The 14438-nt window shown below is 33.3% G+C and overlaps 1 protein-coding gene across 2 annotated transcripts in view; it reads right to left on the reverse strand.

Moving 5' to 3' along the window:
• The window catches only part of ISPD (isoprenoid synthase domain containing), a 349407-nt gene that overhangs the window by 223230 nt on the left and 111739 nt on the right, over positions 1–14438 (reverse strand). For both annotated transcript variants that reach the window (XM_012659420.1, XM_012659419.1), the window contains one exon: positions 14333–14378. In XM_012659420.1, coding sequence (XP_012514874.1) covers positions 14333–14378 — 46 coding nt within the window. The remainder of the gene's footprint in view (positions 1–14332; positions 14379–14438) is intronic.

Here is a 14438-nt window from a genome sequence, read left to right on the forward strand (position 1 = left end):
TGAAGGAAATCCTGTCATTTGCAGCAGCATGGATGGAACTGAACGTCATTATGTTAAATGATACAAGCCAAGCACAAAAAGACAATTATTGAATGTTCTCACTCATATGTGGGAGCTAAAAAAATTTGATCTCGTGTAGGTAGGGAATAGAATGATAGTTACCAGAAGCTGAAAAGGGGGGAAGGGAGGGGATAAAAAGAGGTTGGTTAATGGGTACAAGCATACAGTTAGATAGAAGGAAAAAGTTCTATTGCTCAATAGCACAGTAGGGTGACTACAGTTAACAGCAATATATTATCTACTTCAAAATAGCTATAGGAAAAGATTTGAAATGCTTCCAACACAAAGAAATGATAAATGTTTGAGGTGATGATATCCTAAATACTCTGCTTTGGTCATTACACATTGTATGCATGTATCAAAATATCACGTGTACTCCGTAAGTATGTATAATTATGTTTAAATTTTTAAAATTTTGAAAAATGATATTTTCCTGAACCTTAAGGTAATAGACACATTACCTTATATTATTTTCTCCTTACTTCCATTTGGGAATATAGGTATGCATACAGTTACTTGTTTCCATATGGAAGTAAGTAGAAAGTACTCAATTTTATCCCTGAAGGTGATATATGATTAAAAGAAAGTTTTTGGTAGAAAGACCTCAATTCACTTGTAATATTTTATCTAATACAGACACTTAAAATTTATTTCAAAAAACAAAAGGTGAACTTTTGAAAGACATCAATGAGAGCAAAGATACCATTTTTCAATCTCTAAGAATCCCCATAAAAAACAAAACTATATTTAAAAAAAAAAAAAAAACCAAAAGCCCATGAACAATATTTTCAACAAATCTAGAAAAGCTGTCACAATAACCCCCAAAATACAGCCAAATGAAGATGAACCACCACCAAAGATGCAAGACCTGACATGTCAGAATTGATGCAGGAAGCAGCAGAGGGAAGCAATAAAACAGGTTGTCTGACAGACTAGATAATAGAAGAACCTCAGGTTAGCCAACAGATATTCCCTGAAAATCTAAGCAGGCCAACTTCTAGAGGGGTTTTACCCACTCAAATAACTTTCTGTGGAGATAATATAAAACACTTGGTTAGAGTTGAAGGGACTGTATATTCTCAATATTGGCACACCAGAGTTCCCTCCTAGCACAGAATCCCACTAAAAGAGAAATTTGGAGTAGAATAAAAACTACACAGGACATAAAAAATAAAATGAAAGAAAGAGAAGGTACGTACTAAAGTGGAAGAGGGAAACAGGGCCAGGAAATCTCACAATTGAGCTGCCATATTTGCAGATACCACAAGCTAAACAGAAGAGGGAGTTCCTTGAGTTGCCTTAAAAATTGTCTTCCTATTAAAGTTCAATAAAACTAACTTCTTACAAAAATGAATAATGGAAAAGTATCAAACATCACACAAAACTGTTATGAGAATAAAAAGCAGAACAACACCTTTACACAGAATGGGGACACACCAAAAAGATATGTCCATCATATTGATCAGAACTCTAACCTACTATTTCAACACAAGCTAAAAGACATGAAGATAATAAAACAAGACATGAAAGAACAATATAATTTAGACTTAGAAACACTCAAATTAGGTGAGAGAATTAGGGAAAGAATGAAAGGATTTCAGAAGTAAAGACTAAGCTAGGAGTGACACAGTATAAACATTAACAGACAGTATTTTATGAGAAAAAATATAAAAATAAAAATCTAAATAAAAAATGAAAAAAGATTAAAATGACTCAATAGAAAGTGACAAATATTGACATTAGGTAAAGATGATCCAAACACATAACAAACCAAGATGAAGAGAATACTAAAAATTATAGTTCGAAAAACCTTTCTAAAATTCATATTTATATAAAGAGTATATTACATACCACATAGTGCAAATGTCTACCAATAAAAACCAATACCAAGGCATTTTCTAGCAAAATTACTAGACTTTAAAGAAAAAACATTCCTTTGGTCACCTAAACAAAAAGAATAGAGACATATAAGGGCATATGATGAAATAATGACCAGACTTTACACAAAAAGAAAATGGAAGAACATACTTAAGAAATTCAAGAAAAAAACAGAAGCCAAAGATTTTATATCAGCAAAACTTACTTTGAAGTACAAAGCTCACAAGTAGTTATCACCATGAATTTGGAAATAATTTTCCCATTAATCTTTCCTGAGAAATAGACTAGAGCTCAAGCTTCAGACAGAAGTCTAGAGTTATAAATGTAAGGACGAGCATAGAACATATAGCTACTCATAAAACTATAACTAGATAAGGGGTAAAATAGGCTACATTACATAACAGCCGCATAATCTATAATGGTTATATAAGTGTAGCATAAACAAAAAATAGGATGGGAGAGTGAATGGCAATAGATATGTAGAAAAAATTAACTCTTTACTAAAATAATATTGGTTAATAATATTGCTTTGATGCTGAGAGTGTATGGTTGAATAAAACAACTGAACAATTATGGAATATTCTATTACTTGCTGCATCTTTGAGAACCAACATTCTCAATGAGAAAGAACTAAAATATAGATTAATATTGAATTGGAATTATCCCCATAAACTCATGAGGTATTTTATTTTTATACATACACACTAATCGATAACTATAGAGGTTGATAGCAAAACCAATTCATTCACTTGAAAACTGATAAAGAAAAATATCCAGGCATTTATACTTCCTGAATAAATTGTAGATAAAGAAAAACATTTATAAAATACTCCAACTAATATATGAAAACCAATTAATAGAATTAGAACATCACAATTTGTACTACTCCCAATGTATTAACAAATCTAGGCATCAAATATCAATGGCTGCTATCATCACAAAATAAAAGATAAGCAAACATTAGGTGCCATCTGATAAAAAAGCATACCATCTGTAGTTTTGCCAAAAAGATGAAACTAAATCTGATAAAGCTTCAAGTTCCAGCTGCCACTGTAGAGGACAGAAAGACATACAGAAATATACAAAACTGCACCATGCATGAATATGCACTCATCAAAATTCAAAATAGGAGAACACCTATAGGTCAAATTGGATCAGCAAAAGGCAAAGTGTAAGAAAAACAAAGGGATAAGGAAGCTGAGTTTAAATGAAAATTAAAATGTCATTTCTTTAAAAAATATTATCACATCTAAACTAAGGTGACTAGGAATACATATGTATGTAATAGAACTCTTAAGAAATGTGAGAAGGAGATTGCTATAAAATCTAAAGAGCTGTTACTTTTGAGAACTGCATAGGTTATAATTGGGTAAAAGTACAGGAAAGGACTTCTGCAGTGGGTGGCTAAGTTCTATCCTTGATCTAAGTGATGGTACACAGGTATGTGCATTATTCTCCAAGATGTAAGTTTGTTTGGTTTAGATTTCTGTACCTGTAGTTTGATAAGAGGTTTTAAAAGAATAGAAAAAAAAAATATGAATATAACTAGTCCTTTCATCCATACTCCTATTCTATAAGGTCTCACATAAGGAGAAATAAAGATCTATAATATACTATTAAAACACTGGGGGAACTTTATAAAATTAAGAGAAAAACTACTAAGAACATGAAATAAGAGAAATGGTAATTTTACTAACAAATAGCTTTAACATACCTTAGAAAGCTGAAAGCTCCTTAGAATGTCCTTTCAATTCTAATTAATCAATACAATGTTACTAACAGATAGTTAAAAAGATATTATTAGCCTCCTTTAAGTAAAAAGCAGATGAGTATGATGTTTATCATGGGTTTTCCATATATGGTTTCTATTATGTTGAAGTAGTTTCTTTCTATTATTAGTTTATTAAGTATTTTTATCATGAATAGGTGGTAAATATTGTCAAATGCTTTTTCTGCATCAACTGAGATGATCATGTGGGTTTTTTCCCTTTATTCTGTTAATGGTGTATTACATTGATCAATTTTCATATGTTCAGTAATCCGCAGTGCATTCCAGGAGAAATTCCACTTGCTCATGGTGTTTGATTCTGTTAATACACTGCAGAATTTGTTTGTGTTCTCTAAAAGACTGAAAGCTTCTTCTCTAAGATCAGAAACAAGAGAAGGATGCCCACTCACTGCTTATGCACAACACAGTACTGGAAATTCTAGCCAGAACAATTAGGCAAAAAAAAGAAATAAAACACCTCCCGCTAAAAAAGGAAAAAGTAAAATTATCTCCATTCACAGATGATACGATCTGGTATGCAGAAAACCCTAAAGATTCCATGCAAAAATACAGACATGTTAGAATAAATGAGTTAAGCAAAGCAAAATACAAAGTCAACAAACAAAAATAAGTTGCATTGCTATATACTAGGGAGGAACAGTCTGAAAAAAATTATAAAAACAATTTCATTTATAATAGTATTGAAACAAAATACTTAGTAAAGAATTTACTGAGCAGGCCGGGCACGGTGGCTCACGCCTGTAATCCTAGCACTCTGGGAGGCCGAGGAGGGCAGATTGTTTGAGCTCAGGAGTTCGAAACCAACCTGAGCAAGAGCGAGACCCCATCTCTACTAAAAATACAAAGAAATTAATCGGACAACTAAAAATATATAGAAAAAATTAGCCGGGCATGGTGGCACATGCCTGTAGTCCCAGCTACTCGGGAGGCTGGGCAGAAGGATCGCTTGAGCCCAGAAGTTTGAGGTTGCTGTGAGCTAGGATGATGCCACGGCACTCTAGCCCGGGCAACACAGTGAGACTCTGTCTCAAAACAAAAAAAAAAAAAACAAAAAAAGAATTTACTGAGGGAGTGAGAGACTTGTACAACGAAAACTATAAAACATTGTTGAAAGAAATTAAAGACTATGTAAATAAAAAGAAACATATTCCATGTTGATGAACTGAAAGCCTTAATGTTAAGATGTCAATACAGGTTGAGTATCCCTAATCCAAACATACAAAATGCAAACCTTTTTGAGTACCAACATGAAGCTCAAAGGAAATGCTCATTGGAGCATTTCAGATTTTCGATCAGGGATGTTCAACCAGTAAGCATAATGCAAATATTCCAAATTCTGAAAAAAACCAAAATCCAAAACACTTCTGGTACCAAGCATTTTAGACAAGGGACATTCAACTGTTACCCAAAGTGATCTGTTAATACAAATTCAATGCAACCCCTATCAAAATCTCAATGATGTTGTTTGCAGAAATAGAAAAACCCATCCTAAAATCCATATGAAATCTAAAAGGATCCCAGAATAGCCAAAACAATTTTGAAAAACAAGAACAAAGGAGGAGGACTCTGAATCTCTGATTTTAAAAGTTAATACAAAACTATAGTAATCAAAACAGTACATTACTGGCATAAATACAGACATATAGACTAATGGTATGGCATAGAAAGCCCAAAATTAAACCCTCACCTATGTGGTCAAATGTATTTTGACATGGCTGTCAAGACCATTCAAGGACGTTGGTACTTTGAGACAGTAGTCTGCCAACCTCCTCATTTGTTGCCTCATTAATAAACTCCTTTTTCCTTCTCCCCAAAAAAAAAAAAGACCATTCAATGGGGAAAGAAAGGACAGTCTTCAACAAATGGTGCTGGGAAAACCGGATAGCCATAAGCAAAAGAATGAATTTAGACCCTTACCCAACACCATACGCAAAAGTTAACTTGAAATGATCAAAGAACAAAATATGAGACCTACAACTATAAAACTTTCAGAAGAATACATACTACAAAACTTCTTGACACTGGATTTGGCAGTGATTTCTTAGATACAACACCAAAGGCACAAATAACAGTAACTACAAGAAAAAAAAATTAGACAAATTGGACTTAATGAAAATTAAAAATTGTGCATCCAAAGACACCATCAATGTAGTAAAAAGGCAACCACAGAATGGAACAAAATATTTGCAAATCATATATTTGATAAAGGATTGATATCCAGAATAAATAGAGAATTCCTAAAAGTCAAAACAAAAAAAGACCTGATTCAAAAATGGACAAAGGACTTGTATAAACATATCTCCAAAGAAGGTATACAAATGGCCATTAAGCACATGGAAGATGGTCAATATCCTTAATCATTAGAGAAATGCAAATCAGAACTACAATAAGGCCAGACGATGTAAAAAGTTTGACGATATGAAGCTCTCTCTATCCTTTGAAATTTTCTCAAGTTTTAATCAAGCTGTAAGTGCAACGGAATTTCTCCAGGCTTTTCGAATCCCTGGCTTAATGATCTTTGCAATCTAAAATGTAGCCACCTTTGGTTAGAATACACGGTTTAGCAACACATATACAATGTGGTTTCATACATGTTCAATTCCAGTGTTAACTAAAATTCTCCATAATTTTAAGTAAGAGTAATAATGTATAAATCCAAAAGTTTATGACGGAGGCCATATTCAATTTGTAATATACTCATCTTTTAAAAATTCCTACTTTCCTTGAACATTGGATCTCTTGGTATATATAAAGTATACAGTCTTCTATAAAGGGTTAGAAAATAGATGCAATTGGAGGTCTTTTCATTTAACTTCACAAAACAGTAATATGTAAAATTCCTAATATGCACGGCTTCTTCTTTACTATATGACATAGACCCACTGACACATTCACGGGAAGCAAGAATACCTAGACATGTGCCTCTATCAATTAATCATCACTAGGGATTCATGAGCACTTAGGATGGTGTTTGTATTTTACAAGAAACTTTCAACTGTCATGGAAGAAAGATAAATAAACCCAAATAAGGTTAGCTCCATAAGTGGGCCAAATATTCAGAAGTCTGCCCTCAATTTTCTTAAAAACATTGAACAACACGTGTTTCCTCCATTAAGCCTCATTGTCCACTATACTGACCTCTTGAGTTAGTTTTAGTGTTCTTATGTAAGTGTATCAAATCCAAAAGTAGTCATTTCCAAAAGATGTTTCAAACTCTAATTTGTTCAAAATGAGTATAGGATCTTCCGATTCTCCTGTTGAGTTCCTTGAATCAAAAGTCAATATCAGAGTCTATTTTCTATCTCATGTGAAAGCTTTTGAAGTGATAGTAAACAGAATCACCACTATTAAGCCTTGATGTCCCTAAGTTTCATCTATACAGGATACTTAAGATTTGTCTGAATATCTTGAATGAGGAAGTTATCATAACAGGAAGGGGGAAGGCAGGCAGTAAATAGAGGAAAAATAGCCAAAAATCCATTACTACAGGACAAGCGGACAACGGACACAGCAAATAAAGACTTGCAAGAAAACTACACCAACCCACATTAAAGGTCGGAGTGGTCTTCTGATAAGCTCGCTCTATTGCTAATTGTGCCTGTTTCAACTGGAGGGCGATTGTACATAGGCAGATATTTTTTAAAAGATGTTTTATATTATCAGATCTTAACTGCATTTTTTAAATGAGTCACTGAATACAGGATAAAGTTTCCTACATTAGAACTAAAAGAAGCAGGCATGTGACATCTTGTCTCCTGCACACTTGCACACGTTTCTACGTGTAAGCAGTATAAGCAAACGTATTACTGTTTTCTAAGTAAATGATACTGTACTTCTTTTTTTGCTTTTCAAAGTATATATTCTCTCTCAGTTAATGGAGAGAAATAAATTCGAAAGAAATGCAATGTTTTTAAGGTTAATGACTCATGAGAATATTTACAAAGTGTACTATTGCTTTGAGCATAAATGTCGTTTGGGTTTTGGGGGGTGCGTTGTTTTTTTTTTTAAGAAAACCCACCTGCATCAGAGTGAAGTATAAGTGGCTGGCTTTTGTCTGTTATCAAGTCATATTTAGCTAGTTGCTTAATACCTCACTGTGACCTTCAAAGTTTTTGTAATTGACAGATTTACTTGTCTATGCTTAAATTACTATTTCACTGATGACAAATTAAGGAAATTATAAAATTAAACAAACAACTGAACTCTACTTTCTCTAATCTTGACCCAAACACTGAACTTTCCAATTTATATCATTTTTTACAATAAGATTCCAAGGAAACCAAATTGCTCTTAAACCATATTGCAGCCTTCCTATTCTCACTAATTAAAGTTTGACGCAAATATTCTTACAGATTCACGGAACATACAATCACAGTACTATTTTCAAGAGAATGAAGAACAAAAACGATTATGTACAAAGAAGTTATGGTATTAATGTGGAAATTTGGAAAATTAAGTATACTCAAAAGCCAGAGACATAAAAAATTAAGATTACTATATAAATCTTTGCTGTCACTTAGCATTGTCCAAAAACATGGCTAATAACATAAATGGTGTCACCAATGGGTATTTAACAAGAAAAACCTGATGCGGATATACCGCAGATGCAAAACACTGTCCAGTTACAGATGTAGAAAACCTGATTTAAAGTTCCTCATCTTTTCAACTTGATTCAAAAGATTCAAAATAATATTTCCCTTAAAAATACCATGATTTTCAAGTAAAAATGTTAAGGGATCACTAAAAAATTAAGGCACTGGTTTCTCTACATGCATAAAATACATTCCAATTACAGTCTTCCTAATTCTCAGTAATGCTGAACCTAATTTATTCACATGTGATTTTATTTTATTTCTTTCAGAGCCAATTTAGAAGTATATTCAGCTACTTTCAATGTATAAACACAAAAGAATTCAATTGCTTCCCTACCATACAGTTTTTCAGAAACTATACCAAAAAAGCAGGCATGAGGGTTTATAGCTTGACAGTTCCTAAATACTTTTTGAAAAAAATCCACCTCTACCACTGATGTTCATCAAACATTTTCTGAATAAAATGTAAACTTCTGAGCCACTAAGAGATGCTATATTTCAGAAAAAGTCAATTTCCATTAAAATGAATGTTTAACAAATGGAAAACTTTACATAATGACTAGAAAAAGACATGGATTTGTAAATGAACATTAACACTAATTTTAACTAAAGTCAGTTAAAACTGATTTTCAATTTTAACTATTTTATTTTTACATGTTTATATAAACCATCATATGAAAAGAGGCACCATGAGGCAGTTTTATAGCACAAGTTTACTTGTGTTTGTATTACTATAATCGAGAAAAACGAAATTATTTTTAATATGCTTTTCAGCCAGAAAATTGAACATATTAAAAAGCTGATGAAGGACTGGTGGTAAAGAAAGTAAATGTACTCTTTTATTTAGAAATTCTGTAGGGACTTTTTTTAGAAAATCTTCGAATATTGACACTTACATGGTCAGCATATTAAATTGAGTGTAGGTTGAGATTGTTTTTGTGGCTTATGTAAATCTATACAAAGTATGTTTGCACTGGCATCTGTTACCGCTTTAATACACAGGCTTGGGTGGGCTCAAACCACTTGTGGGACAAAAGTACAATATCTCTTTGTTAAGTGGATGTTTCCAAACTTATCAGTCAGTATAGCATCTTGTAGTGCCAGTTAATCACACTACTCCCTAGAAAAGTTTGATTCAAATTTCACTCAGTGTAGAAGCCTGAAAGAGACCAAATACAACTCTCTACCTTAGAAAAAGGAATTAAGAATGTTTTGCTTTATATAGTTATAACAATAAGTTTGTAATTCAATTGTGTAAAAGACACATGAAAGTACCACTTTCTTTCTATACATGTTTCCTATTATCAAATAATGTACCATAAATGGAAATCCATGCAAACATATTGATGCGAAAATAAATTAAGCTTAATAAAAAATACCTAATACAAAATAAAAATCAGATCTGGAGACTTACTGCATGCCACAATTTAGAGATTTTAGTCAAAAGCTTGCCTGAATTTAGCAAACATAAGCTGAATACCAGTGAAGAAAGATTATTTTTCCCAACACCAAAATTCCCATACAAAGCTGAAGATGTTGACTTGAACATAAATTAAGATGGACTAAAATACACATGCTGTTCTGGTGACAAGTAAATTTTAGAGTATAAAGCACTCTTGCAAGACATGAGACATGCTATTTATCCTAGAAATGTTTTATAGAGTCTGGAAAAACTAAACAAGACAATAGTTACATCAGAATATGATTTGCTGACCAGCAATAATTGGTATTCAAGAGAAAAAGCAGCTCAGGAAGGACAAATTGCAAAACACAAAGCACTCATATGACAGCATGAGAGGAAACACTTTTATGTCTAGATAATGACCATTAAACTTCTAGAATTAACAAAAAAGAAAAATTAAACTGTACTCAAAAATTATTTCATACTATTATGCTGATCTTGAATTTTTATTTTTAGTCTTTCTCTGGGCATGTCTAGAAATCTGTCATTATAATATTATACATTTTTCACCCCCCTATGATGCCAGCAACATACACTCTATGGAAGACTATATTGTGTGCTTAGGTAACCACTGGGAGATGAAATCTTATGTGTTAATTGTATGATCATTCCTCATTAGGCCAGCTAAAGGTCCGGTTTTCAACCTAAAGGAATCCTAGGTAGGCAGGCTGAACTTCAGAAACCACTGCTGTACTCACCAAGAGAGTTATTGAATCCAGTATTCACTTTAGTAGACAGCACAAGTAGCTGCATGATTCAGAGGTACAAAATGGTCATGTTCCAGAGTAAAGGCAGACTTAAGGACAATGGAAACCTGCATTTAAATAGCGGATCTTGCTCTTACTGAGCGAATCAGAGGAAAGTTATCTAACCTAAATTTTAGTTTTCCCACCCGCAAAATGGGAGCAAAAATATCTACTTTACAGTATTATTTTAAAGACTAAATGAGATAATATAAAGCACCTGGCATGAGTGCTATGTGCTCCAAGTCCTGGTTTTAAACCTTGACCAAAAAAACGCTCAAATATTATACCATTTCTATGTTTAAAAAGAAAAGAAAGAAGATATGATGTAGGGATAGATATAGCTGATCCCAATATGCACCTGTTGTAAGCAGGTAGAGTGATAAGACGGGAGGGAAGGGCCATAAATTCCCGTAACTTAAAGGCTTTAAACTCTAAAGGGGAAAAAAAAAAAAATTAGCTGCACCCATTAACACATCATGCACTTTAACTCACCTCATTGTTAAAGGATACCAAGAAAACAGATCTTCTTCCCACCTTCACTGAATAATAATCTACAACAAGTTCATACCATGTTTTAGGCAATGCTGAAACCAAAGAGTTCTTAAAACTAAAATAAACCATTGTTTTCATATATAAATTTGGTGACAAAATCAGTCCTGAACTTGAACTAGGTAGAAGATCTACTGTTTTTATTATTGAATTAAGTGTAAATATTTATGCATAAGTTTCATTTTGTGGTAAGATCCCAAATGATGTGATATACATGACATACTGCAGCAGCTTCTGAAGTACAAAGGATTCCAAATTCTAAAACACATGTAGCCCAAGGGTTTCAGATAAGGAAATCTGAACAATCTCTACTTAAGGGGAAAAATAAGGTAGAATAGATACATAATGAAAGAGGTAAATTGCCTAAGGCACAGACTTGTAGTTAAGAATTTTCTGTCCTTCTCAAGTCAGTATTTGCTTTAGAACCTTTGATTGTCCTATAATATAGAAATAATAACATTAATTACATCGCTGATTTCTTGGAGAAGAGATAGTTAATATACATAAAATGCTTGAAACAATGCCCAGCACTATTTCCAATAAATGCTGTATAATAGAAAAATAATTTGAACATTTAGTAGTGTGATGGTTTATCTTATATGTCATATGTCATGTTTATCTTATATGTCTTGACTGGGTTAAGTTATGCCAAAACAGCTGGTAAAACTGGGTGTGTCTATGAGGGTGTTTCCAGAGGAGACAAGCATTTGAATTCACTCCCCTCACCAATGGGTGCGGGCATCATCTGATCCATTGAGGCCTGAATAGAACAAAGCAGAGAAGGGCGAATTCTCTCTTCTAGAGCTGGGACATTCTGGCATCAAACATTGGTGCCCCTGGTCCTTAAGTCTTTGGGCTCAGAGTGGGACTTAATATCACTGACTCCCTTGGTTCTCAGGTCTTTGCATTTGGACTGAAATGACATCACAAGATTTCCTGGGCCTCCAGCTTTCAGACAGCAGATCATGGGACTTAGCCTCCATAATCACGTGAGCCAATTTCTCATAATAAATCTTTCCATGTATCTCTATCTAGGTATATCCTATTGGTTTTATTTCTTTGGATCACCCTGATTAATACACCAAGAACAGGCAAACAGGTAAATATAACATTAATGTACTATATACCATATTACATTTTGGAATTTTTTTTTTTTGAATCCAAGTTTTCTTTTTCCTACACCCAGAGAGATATTTCTACCATCAGAGATAGTACTGAGTATAAGTCATGAAGGGAGGAGGTAATCTCAGGTGAACAAACAAGCATTTGGAGCTGGTAGAGCATAATTAGACTTCAAGCTCTTAACTCAATAAAAATACTGTTTGGAAAGAAATGATCTACAAAAGACTGAGGGGTAGTGCAGAGGAATGCTTCTGGAATTTAACCTACAAGCAGCCCAGCCAGAGTCCTTGTTAAAATGCAGATTCTGATTGAATGGGGTGAGGCAAAGATTCTACTTTCAAGTACTCAGGTAATGGCAATGCTGCTGGTCTAAAGGCGCTCACTGAGTAGGAGGGCCACAGAGCAGTGATGCCAGCAGTGTACCAGCAGCAGCAGAATCTCCTGGGAAATTATGAGAAATACAAATTCTAGAAGATAAGGAAACTTGTGGAGCTTATTGACCTAAATCAGCTGTTTACACTAGACTAGTCAGATTATTTTTCTTAAGAATGAAAGAACAGTTTTTCAATACTTTAAAAATAAATGTAGCATACTAGAACCTGTTATCTAAATAAGAAAAACAATTTCTCTGCAATTTCCAAAGTCACAGTCCTTGCAATTATACTTAAAATGTAGCCTTTTACACTGTAAGCAGCCTGCTCTGATAATATATATGCAAAGTATTGCAATTCAGATGGACCACTTACTACTTGGTCACAAAACAGATCATTTCCATTTTTCCTAGGTGATACAGAAAAAGACTTGGTAAAGAAACCAACCTGAGTTTTATATTTCCTTGTGTTGAGAAAGTAACCAACCACATCACGGTTTAGCCAAACTTCTCCAGAGTAATGTTTACACATTGCTTGGTTGATATGTAATCATAGGTCAACCTTAATGGTCTGAAACAAAAATATGCTTGAAGGACAAAGAACTTGAGGGTAAACTGCAAATACAGTGTCATGATCAAAGAAAAGATTTCAATTTTCTGAATGTAAAGCCAATTGATTATAAAATAGGTTTTCCCAAAATTTTTAAATATATTGATGCATTCAAAATTTAGATTCAGTACCTTTTTCTACCTCAATAAAAGTTTGAATTTAGAAGTTCACCTCTCATTCAAAACCTAAGCACATAGTTCTATCCAAAATCTATTTTCAAAGAAGTCAGTTACTAAAATATTATAAAGCACTACACTTGTTTCAAGATTAGAGTGAACACCTCCAATCTTGCTAGGACTATATATTTAAAAATAGTGGTTCTCCATTAGGGCCAATTTTGTCTCCTAGAGGACATTTGGCAATGTTAGAAGACATTTTTGATTTTCACAACCAGGGGGAGGGGATAGAGGGATGGGTACTCCTGGTATCTAGTGAGTGGAGGTCAGATATGCTGCTAAACAACCTACAAATGCAGAAAACAGTCCCCAGGGCATAGAATTATCTGGTCTAAAATGTCAATATTGAATGTCCTTTGTACATCTTAATCACATTCTTAACACAATGTTAAGCACAATAACAAACACTTGATTATTAAATAAAATTATCTTTGTGTAGATGAGATCTTAGAGTTAAAGATATAAAAGTGGGTTATCACACATATGATATCCAAAATTACAGAATTGTAGTCATTGTCAGAACCAAAAGAAATTAAAAAATCCTCCCATCCAGTCAAATTTCTCTAACTTGGGAAGACAATGTTTCTCATATGGGAGATGCTATCTGATGTACTGAGATGACAGTGTTAAGGGGAAGAGTTTTCTTAATAGTAAAAATTAAATAAGACCTTTACAAATTTATTAAAATATCAGTTTTCACTGTTTTCTTTCTAATAGTACCAATGTCCCATATTCTTCTCAAGTTAATAAAGTATTTCCTCCATAAAAATTAAAAGCAATGTTACATCATAATAAGTGATATTTTATAAGCAGGAAACAAAATAAAATGTAATTATTTTTAAAATGCAAATCAGAGATCTTGTTGGCCTACAGGCGTTTATACTTCTGAGATTGCTGGGATTTAAACTGTCATGAGAAATTCTGAACTGGCTTACATTTTTGAAACACAGGAACCGACAGCCACAAGGCCAAACATACCCTTAATAATCGATTCGGCTGCATACAGATCTCGTTTGTAGGTCACCTAAAGGACAGATAAACCTCATTAGACTTAACAGAGCAGGAAGGAATGTGAAAGCAATAA

The sequence above is a fragment of the Propithecus coquereli genome, unplaced genomic scaffold, assembly GCF_000956105.1.
Source record: "Propithecus coquereli isolate 6110/MARCELLA unplaced genomic scaffold, Pcoq_1.0 Scaffold61, whole genome shotgun sequence".
Lineage (NCBI taxonomy): Eukaryota > Metazoa > Chordata > Mammalia > Primates > Indriidae > Propithecus > Propithecus coquereli.